Genomic DNA, 19,765 nt, shown 5'->3' with positions numbered 1-19,765 from the left:
CACAAAGCCATGTTGACTATCCCGAATCAGTCCTTGCCTTTCCAAATACATGTACATCCTGTCCCTCAGGATTCCCTCCAACAACTTGCCCACCACCGAGGTCAGGCTCACCGATCTATAGTTCCCTGGCTTGTATTCCCCTTAAACAGTGGCACCACGTTTGCCAACCTCCAGTCTTCCGGCACCTCATCTGTGACTATTGATGATACAAATATCTCAGCAAGAGGCCCAGCAATCACTTCTCTAGCTTCCCACAGAGTTCTCAGGTACACTTGATCAGGTCCTGTGGATTTGTCCACTTTTAACCGTTTCAAGACATCCAGCATTTCCTCTTCTGTAATCTGGACATTTTGCAAGATGTCACCATCTATTTCCCTACAGTCTATATTTTCCATGTTCTCTTCCACAGTAAATACTGATGCAAAATATTAATTTAGTATCTCCCCCATTTTCTGTGGCTCCACACAAAGGCCACCTTGCTGATTTTTGAAGGGCCCTATTCTCTCCCTCGTTACTCTTTTGTCCTTAATACATTTGTAAAAACCCTTTGGATTCTCCTTAATTCTATTTGCCAAAGTGATCTCATGTCCCAGTTTTGCCTTCCTGATTTCCCTCTTAAGTATACTCCTATTTTCTTTATACTCTTCTAAAGATTCACTCGATCTATCCTGTCTACACCTGACATATGCTTCCTTTGTTTTCTTAACCAAACCCTCAATTTCTTTAGTCATCCAGCATTCCCTATACCTACCAGCCTTTCCTTTCACCCTGACAGGAATATACTTTCTTTGGATTCTTGTTTTCTCATTTCTGAAGGCTTCCCATTTTCCAGCTGTCCTTTTACCTGTGAACATCTATGTCCAATCAGCTTTCAAAAGTTCTTGCCTCATACCATCAAAATCGGCCTTTCTTCAATTTAGAACTTCAACTTTTAGATCTGGTCTATCCTTTTCCATCACTATTTGAAAATGAATAGAATTATGGTCACTGGCCCCAAAGTGCTCCCCCACTGACACCTCAGTCACCTGCCCTGCCTTATTTTCCAAGAGTTGGTCAAGTCTTGCACCTTCTCTAGTAGGTACATCCACATACGGAATCAGAAAATTGTCTTATACACACTTAAGAAATTCCTCTCCATCTAAACCTTTAACACTATGGCAGTCCCAGTTGATGTTTGGAAAGTTAAAATCCCCTACCATAACCACCTTATTATTCTTACAGATAGCTGAGATCTCCTTACAATTTTGTTTCTCAATTTCCCTCTGACTATTGGGGGGTCTATAATACAATCCCAATCAGGTGATCATCCCTTTCTTATTTCTCAGTTCCACCCAAATAACTTCCCTGGATGTATTTCCGGGAATATCCTCCCTCAGCACAGCTGTAATGCTATCCCTTATCAAAAATGCCACTCCCGTTCCTCTCTTGCCTCCCTTTCTATCCTTCCTGTAGCATTTGTATCTTGGAATATTAAGCTGCCAGTCCTGCCCATCCCTGAGCCATGTTTCTGTAATTGCTATGATATCCCAGTCCCATGTTCCTAACCATGTCCTGAGTTCATCTGTCTTCCCTGTTAGGCCCCTTGCATTGAAATAAATGCAGTTTATTTGTTAGTCCTACCTTGTCCCTGCCTGCCCTGACTGTTTGACTCACTTCTGTTCTCAGCTTTATCCGTGTCAGATCGATCTCTTTCCTCACTATCTCTCTGGGTTCCCCCCCCCCCCCCCACCTTACTAGTATAAATCCTCCCAAGCAGTTCTAGCAAATTTCCCTGCCATTATATTAGTCCCCTTCCATTTCAGATGCAAACTGTCCTTCTTGTACAGGTCACTTCTACCCCAAAAGAGATTCCTATGTGGATAATCAAAATGCCATTCACTTCAATATGTGCACGACTATGAATTAGGTTTGGAAATTAAATGACATAGCTGCTGGTTGTGTAAAATCAGAAGCATCTCTGATTTGTTATTGCTTTTGTGTGGCAACCAAGTAGTGCAGCAAATGCAAGTGCCAAAAAAAAAGGCTGGTCAGAAACCATCTGATATTGTCCCCTGGGCCCAATTAATACTTGTGTGCTGGAAAACTATCCTTTGTCATGGGATCAAATTCCTTTTTGCACTGAGCATCGTGCAGCCCTTGGGTAAGTACCGGAGTATGAGAAGAAAGCATGGGATAATTGTAGGCTAACTAGATCTATTCAAATTGTTGTGTAGCAGAAACAGCACTCTCACTCCTCCTGTTTTACATTGAATGCTCTTGCTCCTCATATGCTGCCTGACCTGCTGTGCTTTTCCCAGCATCACGCTTTACTAACTCTGACTCTGCAGCATCTGCAGTCCTCACTTTCCCCTGAGCACTCCTTTGGTGCCAGCTACATGCTAGGCTGCAGCCACATCTGCAAAGTCTGAATGAAGCAGGCTCAACTACTCCTTAGGGGTACTGAAGTTCCCAGAGAGGAACTATAACAGGTATCTTTAACATATGCAAGGGGTCTATTATCCATTTTATTCAGCCTTTCCAGACACCTGAATAAAGGCATGACCCAATATTGGGTCAAATACTTGTGCAAATCCTAGGGATACATAGCAGTGAACCCCAAAATTAGCTCCAGTTCCATTGATTTCACCCAATAAAATGAAGCTGTTTCCACTTACACATTTATGTTGACTTCAAAAAAATGTTGAAAGATGCATTATTAATATAATTTAACAACAAAATTTGAAAGCTATTCATAATGTTCCAGGCACTAATGCATGAATGGAACTAGCAGTAGTAATTTCTGGCAGGCCTTTTTAATAAAGGCAGCATATATTGAATTTTACAAAACTTAAGAGCAAAAGAAGTACATTTCTATATCAAAGTATTCCAGTTGCTAAATGGTTAAAATATGTATTAGGATGCACAGTAACTTCAGGTGAATTTGTCTTTTCAACTGTATTCAATGCACATGCATTTGCTATTTACTTTCTTAAATCATATCTCAACTCTCAAAAAGTCCCAAGTGTCACTTCTGTATTCATTAGCTTATACTGACTCCAAGCCAAGCAACTCTTCACTTTTACAATGCATATCTTTGGAGATATTTAGGTTGAGAATTTGAGAGCTTGGGGCCGAACTGAAAGTGCAGTGATGCATGGTGAAGCCATTAAGATTGTTTTCCAATCTGTTCACAGCCTCATTTCTCCCCAATACTGATCTCTGTGCTCATCCAATTTTAGTCTCTTGTGCATCCTTGATTTTCATTGCTCCAACACTTATAGTCACGTCTTACAATTTAAACTTCTCCACCTCCGTGAAGAAGATCTTAAAACTTGTTTCCTTCACCAAACTCTTGGCCACATGTCCTAATATAGCCTAGATGGTTTGGAATAAAATTATGTTTGATAAGACAACAATAAGGCACTTAAGATATTTAGTGTTTTAAAGGTACATTAAAAATGCAAGTTATTATTTATTTTTATGTCACTCAAAATGAACAGATTATGAATTCAGACGTCAGAGATTCAGCCAGTAATATCTAACACTTATTCACATCTAATTATACATTTTGTTTGAGTAATTTTGCTTGAATGTTGTCAAAATTTTTCATTGTCAAATTATACCATTAGACCATTGTCTTAATTTATTGATTGCATTCAGTGAAGCTGCAAGTAACACAAAAGTGGACAATGTAATCATAATGTGAGAAATGTGATTTTATGATTGTTTTTCATTTTCTTTCAGCCTGTATGTTTTTGGTAATTGCTCTAATGAAGCAATTTGAGATGCTCTGCTAAATGCAGATACATAAAAGATACTCACATCTTCCGCTGTCTTTCTCGGAGTTCAGATGAAGCAGAGAATTGCAACAAATTGTCCACATTGTTCACCTGCCTCTGTATCAGTGTATGTACCTCACTGCGGGCAGGGTTTGTGCTACTAATAGCACCAAACACCTAAGATAGATGCAGAAGAGGAAAGAGAGAAAAGAATAATAATTTTAACTTGCATTCTTGAAAATGTTCAAAGTACAGGCCCCATATTTTAATGGCCCCATATTTTAATGCCCCCACTTGGCAGAAACCAGGCTGGTGAAGATTAACAGATGCCAGTATCCCCATATTAACTGCTCCAATTAACATGGAAGCAGGATAGGCACAAGCTGTAATGCTATTGATGGAGAAAAATAAAATACAAGATAAAAAGGAATAGGAGCTAGAATAGATTATTTGATCCTTTGAATCTGTTCCATCGTTCGACAAAATTCGAATCTGATCTTCTACCTCACCCTCACCTTCCTGCATTATCCCCGCACTCCAGAATTCTCTGCATTCAAAAGTGGACTGGCCTACATCCTTAATATACACAATGACTGTGACCAAGGTTGGAGGAGAGACTTCCAAAGGTTCTCAAGCCTTGAGTGAAGAGATTTCTCAGTCCTAAATGGCTGACTCTCTGACAAGAGCCAAATCCTGAGCCCGAAAAGTTTGGAATTTATTTTTCAAAATTTTGGAAGCCATGATAGAAAAGAGGGCCCCTAGAAAGTCTCATAAGGGAACCTTGGAAACAGCCTTCCCAACCAGGACTCCTACTCTTAGCAGACCCTCTCTGCAACTCATGGGCTGCCCAATCCAGTTGCTAAAAGAGCAGCTGCTATTTTGTTTAAACGCACCCCCAAGTGCACTGTGTATCTACATTGAAAGCTTTGCCAGATTTGTTCCCTTCCCTCTCGCAACCCCCACCCAGTTAATATCAAGGCCAATATATCTGGTCACAACTAGAAAACTGTAAGGCACAGCACTGAGATCACGTTCTAGACATTATCTCACTTTCAGATACACTATTAAATTTGCTACACAAATAGAATGACTTTACTGCACCCAAGGCTGTTAACTCAGTGTAATATTTATTTTATGTAAGTATGAATAAAGTTCACAGAGAAAAAGAAAAATGCTAAAATACTTCTTAGATATCACCTCTGATTATAATGTGTGGAAAATGGAAATGTCGCGCATTCAATACAAAGAGCTCCTTTGAAGTTGGAATTTAGATTGCATTACTGCTCGGGTGTTTGAGAGGACCACTAGCAACACTACTGGAATAAGGAAGTGATAGCTACAGCAATATTCAAAGAAATAATAGACACTATTAACACAAGCACAAATGTTGAATATCAGAGTGGCACCAGGATTGCTGGAGAATCATAAAAGCATACAGCACAGATGAATACTATTCAGTCCATCATATAGGTCTTTGACAGGGCCATCTTATTAAACCTGCACCCCCCACCCCTTTCCCCAGTGCTGAGCAGATTTTCCTTATTTCATTTTCAAGCATTCATCTTAATCTTTTTTGAAATATGTGACTGAATCTGCTTTGACTCTTTCTGACATTGCATTCTAGATTGTAACAGCTTAGAAAATTTTCAAGTCACGTCCTGTTTCACCCATTGCCCGAAATCGGTATCTTCTGCTTGACGACCTTTCTACCATTGGAAGCAGTTTCACTTTATTAATTATCTAAGCCGTCAAAACATTGAGCAGCTTGTTCAATCCCCTAACCTCCTGTGCTCCAAGGAGAACAACACCAGCTTGTCATGCATTTTCAAAGTCTTTCATTCCTCAACGGACTCACGATTCTATCAACAACAACTTAACACATGATACGGCCTTATAGAAACAAGTGAACAATGAAGGAATTCCAATAGCAGTCATTTTTGATGACTGACTTGCATTGCCCTTTCCTGTGTGTAACTGAAGGGACATTGTCGAGCAAAGAGAAGGTCTTTCTGCACCACTTAAACATGGCAATTTCTGTCAGATTCTGGGCACCGCTAGGCTGGCTGTCCTGCCTATCCAATTGAGTACAGCAATATGGGTGAGGGAAGGAGTAAGGATATTGAAAAAAAACGAGAACTTGTGACTATATTTGAGCGTAGCTGACACATGAGAAAATTGAAAAGTCACTTAGACTACAAAGCAGCTTCATAAATATTGCCAAACACAACTGGTAAAAGAAATAAAAAAAACAAAAGCGCAGGAGAAATCTGGCCGATCTGGCAGCATCTGTGGAGAGAAGCAGAGTTAAAGTTTCAATACCCCTTCAAGGTGCTGCCCAATCTGCCAAGTTTCTCCAGTACTTTCTGCTTTGATTTCAGATTTCTAGCATTTACATGCAGTAAAAGGCATAATACAGGACCAGTCAGGACAGGATGTAAGATATGAAAGAATTTACCTGCATCTTTGTAACTTGCTGAGGTTATCTTAACTTAGAAAAAATATTGAGATAAGCATCTTTGCACAATAAATTAAAATGTGTGAGTGCTGACAAGAAGAAAACCAGTGTCTTAAAAATGTGTGATAATGAACAAGATGGAAATCTGAACTATTAGGATAATAAAGACATTCTGAGGCAGTCTTGTGGTGCAGTGGATAATGTCCTAGCCTCTGAACCAGAAGTTCCAGGTTCAAGTCCCACTTTAGAACTTGATGACTAAGGAAGGTGTACCCATTACGTGCCCAAACTGGCTGATAATTAACATTTGCAATGGTAGGTGTGTTTCCTAAACAGCCATGTGATGGAAAGAACATTACAGTCTCCACCATCACTGTATCCATAGCTCCTGGTTACAACATGTATGTGACAATAATCCTGCCACAGCAACTCAGGACTTCCTGAGTGAACTATAACCCAACACCAACAAGGAGATTTGGACATAATATAAAAACATAACATCAATTAATACAACATACTTTTGCATAAAGAGCAGATTAAGCTAATATAATCACACCTACGATGTATCCATGGATGGAACTGTTATCAGATGCTGCACAACATCTATAATTTAAAAGATTATATAAATGGATCTATATGAGCCAGTGTTATTTGACTATTGATTATCCTGACTGAAATGCACACAAAATACAGACCTCACACTGAACACATTTTAACTGTGCAGTTTTCTGCATTAAAGTAAATAAACCATTGATTAATGCATGTCACTTTCAATAATCCCTATTTCATTTATTTCAGTGAAGAGACTAGCTGATCTTAAACTTGTGCTGAATTGCTTGTGGGATTTTTTTGTTCCTCTAATGATGGACCAGGATTTATTACGTTTTGCAACAAAATGATGCATTGAAAGATTAGCACATAATACAAGGGGAAATCATTATAATGTAGCATGCTATGCCCCTCCCCCAATCTCAGTGTTTAAAAGAGATTCATGTAGTCATTGCTGCCACATTACTATGAGGGAAATGTTATAAAGCAAACAGTGATGTAGGGTTTGTGTAAGGTTAAACTAGTTTGTTGCTATAATTCACTCCAAATCAGTGTAACCATCATGGATTTTTGACTACAAATTGCATCTAATGCAAATCAAGTTTCTGCAAGCTTTTAATTCAAAAGATAGCACTGAGCTGGAAGCTTGCTCTTCCACGAATAGGCAACACACTCGGGATGATTTATTCACCATGCCCAACTTCCACAACTCGTAGGTCTTCAAGGAGGTGATCCTTTTAGACGCAAGGACATTAATTGAATTTTTTTTAAAAAGCTTCTGAATATATTTGACTTTTTGGTAAGCTATTAGCAAAATGACAATTGGACCCCATTAAAAGAAGTGTATATTTTTAAAAGTTATTTTCATTAACTAAAAATTGTGCTCCTCAGATGGTGGACTGTCGCCATGATTAAAAATGTGTTTTTTTTTTATGATACACACCTTTACAATTTATTAATTTCATTGCATCAACTTAGTAACCTTAACTTTATCAAGTAGAATGGTGTTTTAAAATACTGCGCAATTTTACAGTCAGTGAAATACATGCTGTTGTGTGGAAACCTAAGAAACAATTATTTTCACACCGAGCACAATTTTGGGACAGTTTGCAAAGTCCAAAACACTCACCAGTATTTCTAAGAATGTCACATGCAATATCTCCATACTTAGCTGACATTAGAAGGTAGATGAAATAATAAATATTCAATTAATTTTCCAGATTACCGTTCACTGAAATGTACAGGCCTGTTTATTTAATAAATTAAATAAATTAAACTGTATTGATGAAACAGCAGAGTTCACCTTAACCCACCCTCCTACGAAATGAACAGCAACCAGTAATTTAGTGATTCTGCATGATCAATTGTATTTAATAAAACATGCTCACAAGTTCTTCAAAATATAGTGTAATATGGATTTTCCGAACAGCATAATTTCCTAATGACCTTACAGTTAATGAAATATATATTGAGGTTTCTCTTTCATGTCATTGGTGTGTGTAATTAAAGGGTAAATATTAAAGGCGCAAATAATTTATACATTTTCTGCCAATCATTGTAGCTCCAAGCAATTCTGTATCTTACTTAAAAAGGTTATTTGTATTCAAATATGAATTCATGTTCAATACTGTGAAGCAAGTTTTGGTTTACTGATTTCAAACAATTAGGGTTGGTGATTGGAATATGCTTTTCTACTGATTTGGACAATTAAGGTTAGGCTGATAACTGGGGGGGGCAATAATGACCCAATCTGCCATGCCATAGTGTGCTTGGGCACAAACCCATCAATGTGGCAATTGTATTGACAGACAGACCAGGAAATCAAGCACAGGGATAAAAGTAAAATCACATGAACACACAAAATATGAGCTGAAGTGGACACTTTGTCCCTTAGGCATGTTCTGCCATTCAATTAGATCATACCCAATCAGTTACTCTTTTGAATTCCACTTTCCCATCTATCCCGATAACATTTGATTCTCTTTCCAAACCTCAGCTTTGAAAATATTTAATGATCCTACTTCCACTGTGTCCTGAGACAGAGAGTTCCAAGGTCACACAATCTTAAAAAAAATACTCGCATCGCTGTTCTAAAAGGGCAATCTCTGGTTTTAAGATAATGCCTGCTAGTTCTGGACTGACCCACAAGAGGGAAGACACTGTCCATGTTCACCTTTTCACGTCCATTCAGGGCCATATACATTCTCTCAAGTCACTCCTCAGTCCTTTAAACTCCATTGGAAACAAATTCAACATCTCTCAACTAATCTCATATCTCATTCCAGATATTGATCTAGTAAATCTCCTCTGAACACCGCAAACACATTTACGTCCATCATTCAATGAGGAGATCAAAACTCCACAAAGTGTTTAAAATATGGTCTCAACAACACCCTGTATATCTGAAGCTTAATGTCCTTCTCTTATGTTTAATTCCTCTTATAATAATTCATAAGGGATGCCATCCTTTATGTTCTGTAGCTGGTTACTGAATTGTTTGGCTTATGCAGTATCTCCCTCTGTACCTCAGAATTCCACAGTCATTCTGTTTAAGTAACACTGATATTTTCTCCTTCCTCCCAGAGTAAACAGCTTCTCCTTTTCCCAAAGTATACTCTGTCTGCCAGATTTTTGTTTTTGCTCCCCTCATCTAATTCATTGATGTAAATTGTAAAATGTTGTAGCCCCAGTATAGACCTTGCAGGACTCCACTCATCACATCCTGCCAATCAGATAAGTACAAACCTATGCAAGCTCTTTATTTTCTGCCAGCCAGCCAATCTTCTACCAATGATCTTGTCTTACCAACTAAACCAAGAGTTTTTATACTCATCTTTGATTTGGCACCTGAACAATGCCACCTGGAAATCCAAGTACACTATGTCTACAATCTCCCCTTTCTCCACAACTCCTTAAATTTCCTTTTGATGAAATGGTATCTGCACATGACAATTCTCCCTATTATCTGCCCTGGTCAATGACAAAAAGACTAGAAAATAATAAAAGTTGGATATTCATAGGCCTTTAGGCACTGGTATTGGGTTTGGAGTACAATCAAACTATTGAGAAAGGGTTCTGTGTCCTACATGAAATGAGTGTCAGTAGATAACCCAATTCCCATGAAGCAATATACATTAGATAAACCTGCTGGTAAACTTAGAAACATAGTAAATAGGAGCAGCAGGCCATTCGGCCCTTCGTAAGGCTCTGCCATTCATTACAATTATGGCTGATCATCAACCTACCCTGTTCCTGCTTTATCCCCATACCCTTTGATCCCTTTAGCCCTAAGAGCTATATCTATCTCCTTCTTGAAAATATTCAATGCTTTGGCCTCAAATGCCTTCAGTGGCAGAGATTTCCACAGGCTCCCCACTCTCTGGGCTGGTGTATAGATCAGGTTCTTTCTCAAGACTAACATCACTCAGCGTTCTGAGCAGCTTAAGAAGCCTTCGAGAACTGCACAAGGATGATGCAGCCAAATTCCCAATGAACATCTGTGAATGTCAATCAATGAGATGCATTTTGAACATCTGTGCCTCAGCCAAGAAGTGACAGACATGATTAGGAGCAGGGTAGGCCATTGGGCCCTTGAGCCTGCTCCCCTATTCAGTACAATCATGGTTGGTCTGGTTATGGAGTTAACTCCAACTTTTTGTTTGGCCTGTCCCATAACCCTTAACAATCTATCTAAATCAGCCCTGAATAAATTCAAAAACTCAACACAAACATAGGACAGACAGTTAAGTGCTGGGGCTGACAAATGTCATGTCCTGTCTTTTGCCACCACCCCTTATAAGGTGTTCATGTCCCTAAATAACATTCAGCTCTCTGATGTTTTAAATGAATAAGGCTCCTCACCAATCCTTTGTGGGTGGTGTGGTGGATATAATGATTTAAAAAAACTTTTTTTTTGCAAAAGCCACAAATCAAATAAAATTGCTGAAATTAAATGTGCTTATATGAGACAAATAAAATGGAGATGCCATCTGTTTAAAGGTGCTGATGTGCAGTTTCATTGTTTTGATTTAAATAGAGACTAATATAGACCAATAAAAGGGTAAACTTCCTTCAACCACTGCCAAAATGTCTAGTGTTGCTATTAAATTTGTCTACCTCAGATTCAGCTGAAGAATACTTACAGACAGGCAGTAATGTTTACCAGCCTGTCGAGCTAGCTTAGGAAGCAGGATTCACACTCAGAATTTTGTTGGTAGCTTACAGGTGTTGTTTCCAACATCTAGGAAGTGATGCAATAGATAATTAAAACAATTTGAAATTAGGGCTTCTATCAAAACATGAATTTTGGTTCAATCATCAATTCTACCATGTGTGTGGTCAAAGACTCCATGGCTTAAATCACTGGTTGTATGTTAACAATAACATCATAGCGACTAGTTGTATCAATAGCTAAGCTATCCACATAAAGCATTCAAACAACAACTCAGAATTGGGCTCCACTATTATAAATAGTGGCCACTTGCTTGGTGCTATACCTACATGCATAAGGGATTAAATCTGGACTGGTTCCCTAATAAATAAAGAATGTGTTTCAGATGGATTTAATCTGAAAGAACTGACTAACAACACTGCATAGTTTCATCAGTGAGCTCACTTACTTGCCTATAACGGCTAACAGCGAGAGGCTATGTTTGTTGGTGAACAATTTTATTGAGGGATCAAAACAGATTATCCCATCATATTTACATTGCTGTTTGTGGGAGTTTGCATATATTGACTGTTGCATTTCTCACATTATGCAGTGACTACACTTCATTTCACTGGGTGTAAAGTGCTGTGGAACACCCTGAGGTTCTGAACAGTGATAAAGGCAGTCTTTTTATTTTAAGCTAAAAATGAAGTAATACAGAAATTTAATTACTTGGCATCATGGATTAGAACAGTGAAAGGATGACGGTGGAGTCATCGCAGTCCCAGATGCTGCTCTCTCATATGACAAACAGAGAGAGGTTGTGAGTGATGACTGGTGATGAGTATAACCTGAGGGTCACCACACCTCAGGTAACAGGTGAAGTCAAGAAGGCCAGGCCATTTTCGTGACCTCAGCTGGTACAGGCACTGAAGACACTATTGGCATCACTCTGCATGGCAAACTAGCCATCCCACCAACTGAGTTAACTGGCCAATGTCATGCAAACATATGGTCAGTTTGCCATTGAACAAATAAAGTCAATAAATGAGGAGAGTTGGATAGTTAAAATAAGACCAATATATCAGAAGAATAGCAGAGTTAGTGTTAAACAATTATACTCAACCTTGCAGCCTTACTGAGAAGTTGGAAAGACTGAGATGATATCTACATAAGACTGTAGAAAAAAAGCCTTCGATATCTGCTGAAAAAAATCACATCTACATGGAGACTTACATAGAATAATAACAGACAAAGTATAGAAGATTAAAATCTGCTGGTCATTCCTTCAGAGCTCCAATGGATTTGTTTTCAGATTGATTGTTCTGGAAAGGAAATCGCTGAAAATAAAATAATATTTGGTCAAAAATTGAATGCAATGCTGAACTTACACAGAAAACAGCAGTTTCTGTGAAGGAGGGATGAGAGAGGAAGCTAAAACAGTAGGGGAGAAAGTGAGGAAGAATTGGGGGGATGAAGAAAAGGAAGATGAATGATGAAATGGTAGGAAATGAATGAAGGAAAAAGGGGGCAGAGAGCATGGAAGGAAGGATGGTAGAGGGAAACAGGGAGAGGGAAAGGGGAAAGGAACAGCAGGACTGGATAGAAGTAGGAAAATGTTTGCAGAAGTATGGTTAGGAATGGGAGAATGAGTTAGGATTGCTCAGAGGATGTATCTAGGGCAGGGAATGAGGGAAGGGATGTAAATATGGATTTTTGACTATTTTGTGAAGTAAATAGTAAGTCCTTTTATTGCCCCTTTGCCAATTCTTCCTTTCCAAGATACTTTATTACACTGGTTTCAATAGTTCACTTACCTATTGCCCACTTATAGTCTGCCAGTATCTCTCCTTTACCTCGCTACCCCTCCTCTACCATTATCCCACCCTGCTACCTTGCCACTTTTCCTTTCTGTTCTATCTGCCTGCCCAATCAGCTGACCATGCCAATGAAGGACAGCTGATCTTTGCATTACTGGTCAAGTTTCTGAGATTGGGCTCCATGAAGAATAAAACAGCCAGGTTCAAATAATGAATAAAACATCCAATGCAGTCCATTCAAATATATATAACTGTACTTACGCATTACATACACTAGTAACCGCAGATGAGTTACTACTGTAGAATAAAGATTAAAAAGAAATTCATGTAACAGCTTATTTGCATTTAAAATGGGGGAATATTTTATAAAATATTATACTGGAAAATTATATGTTGACATTCAAAAGAATTCCCAAATAGCAAATTGAGCATTGTCATTTATATTAGTAAACCCAAAGTTCTGAGGATACTTTGGCTTCTCACTCACGGAAGGAAAAGAATATTGGGATGTAGGGAAAATGAAAGTCACTTGCTTTTTGTCGTTGTCATTCGCTGAGTATTGCTCCAATTTTGATCGTAGGTGGTTAACTTCAATAGCCAGAAGGCAGTGGAGAATAATGCCAACACCAATAGTTTCCTTGCCTTGTCCTATTGTGATACCATGGTTTGACCTATTATTAACAATACTGAGATAACAATACACAGAAGAATTTTAATGATGCTTACGATCAGTACGCTGTATGTGCAGTGGTCAACAAAACAAACAGGAGACAGAAAGTAGTTCCAGGGATGCTAAGAGCATCAGGTTCCAGAGATAGTAAAGGTCAGAGGTTAAAGGTGCCTAAGATGATAAAAGGAGAAAAATCATTTTAATCATGGTAGTAGAACCCAGTCTCTGTAACTGAATGCTTGCTTTCTCCCATTGATGTATAACTATCGTGGATGGGGAATTTAAATCGTGTTGGTCTTGGACACCCATATAGTTTGAATCAGTGACTTACCACTCAGATTTCTTTTTTCAATTAGTAAGATAAAATCTGTTACAACATATTATTTATCTTAAAACTTCCTTCCTCAACAATTAACTATTATTACCGGGGAGGGATGCCTTAAAATAATAAACTGTGCAATACTGAATTTTATTTCTTCATTTCAGAATTTATTCTTTAGTAGCCAGTAAAGGATTTGACCCCTGCTCCCAGTACACTCATGGTTTCAATCCCTATTTGCTTTTTTTTAAATTTTAAAAACTTCTTTCTCCCACTAGCAATAGATAATCTATTAGTGGTAAAAAGAAGTTTTAATTAATTTTCTTTAAACCAAATTCCCCAGCGCTTCAAATCCATCCCTTATTATCTATAAGTTCATTCAAATCTTGCATCTGCCATTTGGGACTTTTTTTAAAAAAAAAGGTTCTTTTAAAAAACGTGAAGGAGTTAATGCTAAAAGAATAGACTTAAATTGTCCATTGTCATTTGTGTTAACAGGAAATCAACAGAACCCAGACGGGATAGTTTCAAGAATAGACCATTTAATGCCCTAAACACATTTCGCCTTCAATTAAATCCTGCTAGTCTATATTGGACTCCATTTACTTACCTTACATTACATAACTCTGAACATCTTTGCCAAACAAACATCTATTAATTTTAGTGTTGAATTTTCAATTGTTCCCCAAACTCATTTCAACAGCCTTTTTGGGTGGTGGTCATGTGACTTGGATTTGTACTGTCCTGTGATCCTCTTCTGTAGAAAGGGCCTGGAAGTCAGCTTTTGCTGAAACGTAGGAAAGGCTATTATCAAAGATGGGCTCTAGGCTGCCCAACACTTTGCAGGCAGTAGATGGTTGATTTCCTTTATCTGAATGGCAGCCAGTCCTCAAAACAGTTTGTGCTTCCATCCTAAATCTCTGGGGTGTTAAAGTTCTTTCCTCATGTCACCAGAACATTGATATACTACTTTAAATGATGAAACTCTCCCTTCAAGATATTTAAAAGCTCTTCAGTATTAGAGGGGGACTATCTTATATCAGTATGAAAAACTCATTTTAAAAACAGTATAATTCATTCGCTGCAAACCTTTTTTTTAAGATTGACATTAGTGTCGTACTGAATGAAGAGGAACACGTTTTTGCAGCAGGATTTTCCCAGCATCCTGGAGACAGATTGAAGGAGATCAGAGTCAAGAGCCTGAACTAACTCTTCAGAGGCTGGCATCCCATCACCAATCACCCTTTATTTACAAACAACAATACATTTGACAATAACATTGCATCTCACTGAGCCAGACATTCAGGCGGCCCAATATCCCTGACATTCATCCTTTTATGTCAGCTAAGGCTCCATGATTAGACTGGATTAATGGACCCAATCAGGGAACTCATAGTCTATGAGGTTCAGCTGGCTGACCTTGCTACAATCACGACAGAACACAAATACACTCCAGATCGGCTGGGAACTAAACTGGCTGCCTGGAACTCACTTGCCACATGATCAGCATATTTCTCTTGAAAAGTACAAATGTTGCTTCCCCCTTATGATGGTATTTCAGGTGACTTGTCCTGATGAGTGCAAGATGAAAACTGTTGGTAAAATCTTTTTTTTTTCAGCAACGCTTAAGTTGTGTACTAACTTCATTCCACTTCATAGAGTCACAGAGATGTACAGCATGGAAACAGACCCTTCGGTACAACCCATCCATGCCGACCAGATATCCCAACCCAATCTAGTCCCACCTGCCAGCACCAGGCCCATATCCCTCCAAACCCTTCCTATTCATATACCCATCCAAATGCCTCTTCAATGTTGCAATTGTACCAGCCTTCACCACATCGTCTGGCAGCTCATTCCATACATGTACCACCCTCTGCGTGAAAAAGTTGCCACTTAGGTCTCTTTTATATCTTTCCCCTCCCACCCTAAACCTATGCCCTCTAGTTCTGGACTCCCTGACCCCAGGGAAAAGACTTTGTTTATTTATCCTATCCATGCCCCTCATAATTTTGTAAACCTTTATAAGGTCACCCCTCAGCCTCCAACGCTCCAGGGAAAACAGCCCCAGCTTGTTCAGCCTCCCCCTGTAGCTCAGATCCTCCAACCCTGCAACATCCTTGTAAACCTTTTCTGAACCCTTTCAAATTTCACAACATCTTTCCGATAGGAAGGAGAACAGAATTGCACACATTATTCCAACAGTGGCCTAACCAATGTCCTGTATAGCTGCAACATGACCTCCCAACTCCTGTACTCAATACTCTGACCAACAAAGGAAAGCATATCAAACGCCTTCTTCATTATCCTATCTACCTGCGACTCCACTTTCAAGGAGCTATGAACATGCACTACAAGGACCTTACCATTCAGCAACACTCCCTAGGACCTTACCATTAAGTGTATAAGTCCTGCCAAGATTTGCTTTTCCAAAATGCAGCACCTCGCATTTATCTGAATTAAACTCCATTTGCCACTTCTTAGTCTATTGGCCCATCTGGTCCAGATCCTTTTGTAATCTGAGATAACCCTCTTCGCTGTCCAATACACCTCCAATTTTGGTGTCATCTGCACCTCTTCAGTTAAGACCGGAGCTATTTATAATCAGTGTCAATATTTTACCATTGAGAGAGCTACTTCCCCACACCACCCACCTCGTGTCAAGGCTGCCAGCTCAGACTAGGTGTCCTCCCCAGGACCAGCCTGGAAGCTGGAGGCTCCAGGCCTCAATAACAGGATGTAAGGATACAAGGCTTAGTTAGTAAATAACCCATTGGAGAGATTTCACTTCCAATCTAATGGCTGTCTCCACTTCAGGAGTCTTCAGTGTTTCTATGTTAGTGAGCCAGGAAACCTCAGTGTTCAGGCACCCTCTCCTGATCAGGGTATGCCTCTCCTGATGAGGCTGCTGAAGTTTATGACTTTGCCAAATGTAATAAAAACACAGATGGCTCATTAGGAGACCATTTCTCAGAAGCTTGGGCCAATGGCCTTGTCATTATGACACAAGCTGGATCAGGACAAGCATATGGTCCCATAGCTTAGGTCCTGAAAAGTGCAGGAAATTCTAGCCCAAGACGGACATAGGGAAATTATGGGATTTAGAGCAGGGAAAACATGCAAGTAAAACTCCTTTAAAAAATGGGAAGAAGACCATGTTTTATTTAGAGGTTACAGCTATGACAACTTAGCATGTTGGTCACGAACTTCATATAAAGTGATCGTGGATAACGTCACTTATACTTCAAAGCAGTAGATTCTGGACTAAAGTGGAAAGTAACACGTTGGAATTTAGGTGCAATACCATAAAGTGATCGATCAGGATTCAGTATTTAGAAAGTGAGAAATTAGGAGTTGGGCTGTTTGGATTTGGATTGCTTTACCAGAAGATTTACTTTAAAAACTGACAGCACGTAATACATCCATGAACACCGCTACCTCAGCCCATCTGCAACTGAAACCTTCATTCATACCTTTGTCACCTCCATATTCAACTATTCCAAAGGTCTCCTACTCAGCCTCTCAGCCACACTGCTGAACTTCAGTTAACCCAAAACTTTGATCTCACACCAAATGTTTTTTACCAGTCACATCCACAATATCTTCTCATTCCTTCAATTCATCAACTTTAAAGCCCATGATCTTGCCTCTTTATATCTCAAGGTCCTGTCTTTCCCTGGTAACATCTCCTTCCTTCAGCTCTGGTCTTTTTCCTCCTCCATTTGCATCGTTTTGGCCACTATAGCTTCAGCATCTACAACCATGCTCTGGAACTTTCTGTTATCGCCTGAGGCTGTTCATCAGCCACTTTATCTTTAAAGTCCTCAAAATCCATCTCATTGGTTGAATATCTAGTTGTTATTCTTGTAATTCCCTTCTGACTTGGTGACCATTTCCCTTGCGTGGTCTCTGTGAAGTGCTTTACATCATTTTATTTTTACATTGAAGGCAGCATATAAATGTAAGTTGTTGTTGATAAGCCAATGCAGTGCTCAGCATACAATCATTCCTGAGCAAGTCAGATAAGTAGGACAAATGTGTTCCTTTTGGAACTGCAACAAGAACAAGCTCCAAAAATGTTGTCCCTTTCTGATATTATGAGACAATAAAATGAACAGTTTGTATTATTTATCACAACAAGAGTAATTCATTGCCGACTCCTTATGTTCCGCTAACTGTTGAAATTCTAAGAAATGTGTCTTTGCCCATATTGTTTCCAAAGTGAGAAATTAGAATAAGCAGCACCCCCTGTTGTTTGGCTTTGTTTTCATTTGAAAAAAAAAGTTATTTCCTAAATATTGTGTTGCTCATCTGAAGTCCTGCCTTTCACAGTTCTGTTGCTGAATCGGCCAAGGATCCGAAACGTCAACATTTCTATGAGGAGACTATCTAGGGCAAGTAGACACAAGCACCAAAGCATACTTTCATTAATAGGTCTTCAGTAAGTTTATAATGTGCTGGCCAGCACTTTATCACATCTCTCAGGAATCCCTTAGGACAATTTTCATATCTCAGGTACTGTCTGAAGTTGCTACTCTAAATAGCAATGCAAATGCATGAAACTATCAAGGTAAAGGGTGGCACGGTGGCTCAGTGGTTAGCACTGCTGCCTCACAGCATCAGGGACCTGGGTTTGATTCCAGCCTCAGGTGACTTTCTATGTGGAGCTTACACATTCTCCCCGTGTCTGCGTGGGTTTCCTCTGGGTGCGCCAGTTTCCTCCCACAGCCAAAGATATGCAGTTCAGGTGAATTGGCCATGCTGAATTGCCCATAGAATTAGGTGCATTATCCAGGGGTAAATATGGGGAATGGGTCTGGGTTGGTTACTCGTCAGAGGGTCGGTGTGGACTAGTTGGGCCGAAGGGTCTGTTTCCACACTGTAGGGAATCTAATCTGAAGTCACCATAGGGCTGCTCTCTGGTTGAACCTGAGTATACCCATGCCTTAGGCAAGGTGAAAGGTTGAGAGGGAGAGTCCTTCAGACTAAGCTCAACTGGTCTGGAAATTGAACCCACACAGTTGGTGTTACACTGCATCATAAACCAGCTATCGTGCCAACTGTGATAACTGACTCCTACGACAAAACTATATACAGGTACTATGAGTAGCAGTTGGTTTCGCCCTTAACTATAAACAATAACTCAATGAGGCAAATAAGAAGTTTAAGGCAAGAATGTTGGAAGTACATTGCTCTTGTCTTAATTGTGCCACAGGATTCTCTACACAAGCTGAAATTAGTAAGCTTAGCCTGCAGACCCTCACAAGGACAGCAGTAACTATCGTTTTAGCACTGCTTCAAAACTGCATTGTCAGTCTCGATAAGATGGAATTTCAATGCACAACTTTATGGCTCAGATACTAATGTGCCATCTGCTTTGCCAAGCTGACCCTTTATGAATTTTGAATAATTTCAGGCTTCATTTTAAAGAGTGGAGCTTTGTAACAACTAAAAATAATCAAAACTGAGAGTACATAAGTCAAGAGATAGGAATAATGTGAATCTTTGAGCATTAGAAGTCTAAGCATTATAGAAGGAAGGGAAGATTGTGGCAGTGAGCATCTTTGGAAAGAATCAGATATTGTACAGTGATATTCTGTTCAAAATAGAATTAAAGTAAGGAAGGGAGATGGGGCTGGTAGGTGAATGTTTGAAGTATAGAAAGAATAACAGCATAAACTCAAAGATGCCATAAAACAAAAGGTTTTTTTTAGCATAAGCTATCACTGTAAACCTCTTGGGTAGAGAATTAAGATCATACTTGTAACTTGTCACCTTGCAGAAAGTTGGAGGTGAGCTACCATCTATTTCAAGCTGGCTTCAACAAGCAGGCAGCATGTACTAAGTGATACAGAGCCATACACCGCCACTGGGACCTGAAATAAAACACTGCCAAAACATTGGCTTGCTTCCCAGGCTCAAAAATAGTCCAAGAAACTTGAGGCTTTTGTCATGACCAAGGACTCAAAGTACTGTGGACATTTTTGATTTGATTTGATTTATTTATTGTCATGTGTATCTTGATACAACATGTAATGAAAAGC

The 19,765-nt window shown here is 39.3% G+C and overlaps 1 protein-coding gene across 1 annotated transcript in view; it reads right to left on the bottom strand.

The window, feature by feature from the left end:
* The window catches only part of ofcc1 (orofacial cleft 1 candidate 1), a 181,053-nt gene that overhangs the window by 11,356 nt on the left and 149,932 nt on the right, over positions 1 to 19,765 (bottom strand). Inside the window, exon 12 of the mRNA XM_060824012.1 lies at positions 3,802 to 3,935. Coding sequence (XP_060679995.1) covers positions 3,802 to 3,935 — 134 coding nt within the window. The remainder of the gene's footprint in view (positions 1 to 3,801; positions 3,936 to 19,765) is intronic.

This window comes from Hemiscyllium ocellatum, chromosome 4 (genome assembly GCF_020745735.1).
Source record: "Hemiscyllium ocellatum isolate sHemOce1 chromosome 4, sHemOce1.pat.X.cur, whole genome shotgun sequence".
In the NCBI taxonomy this organism is placed as follows: Eukaryota; Metazoa; Chordata; class Chondrichthyes; order Orectolobiformes; family Hemiscylliidae; genus Hemiscyllium; species Hemiscyllium ocellatum.
The sequence above is the reverse complement of the archived record's forward strand: the minus strand, read 5'-3'. Positions and strand labels throughout refer to the sequence as shown.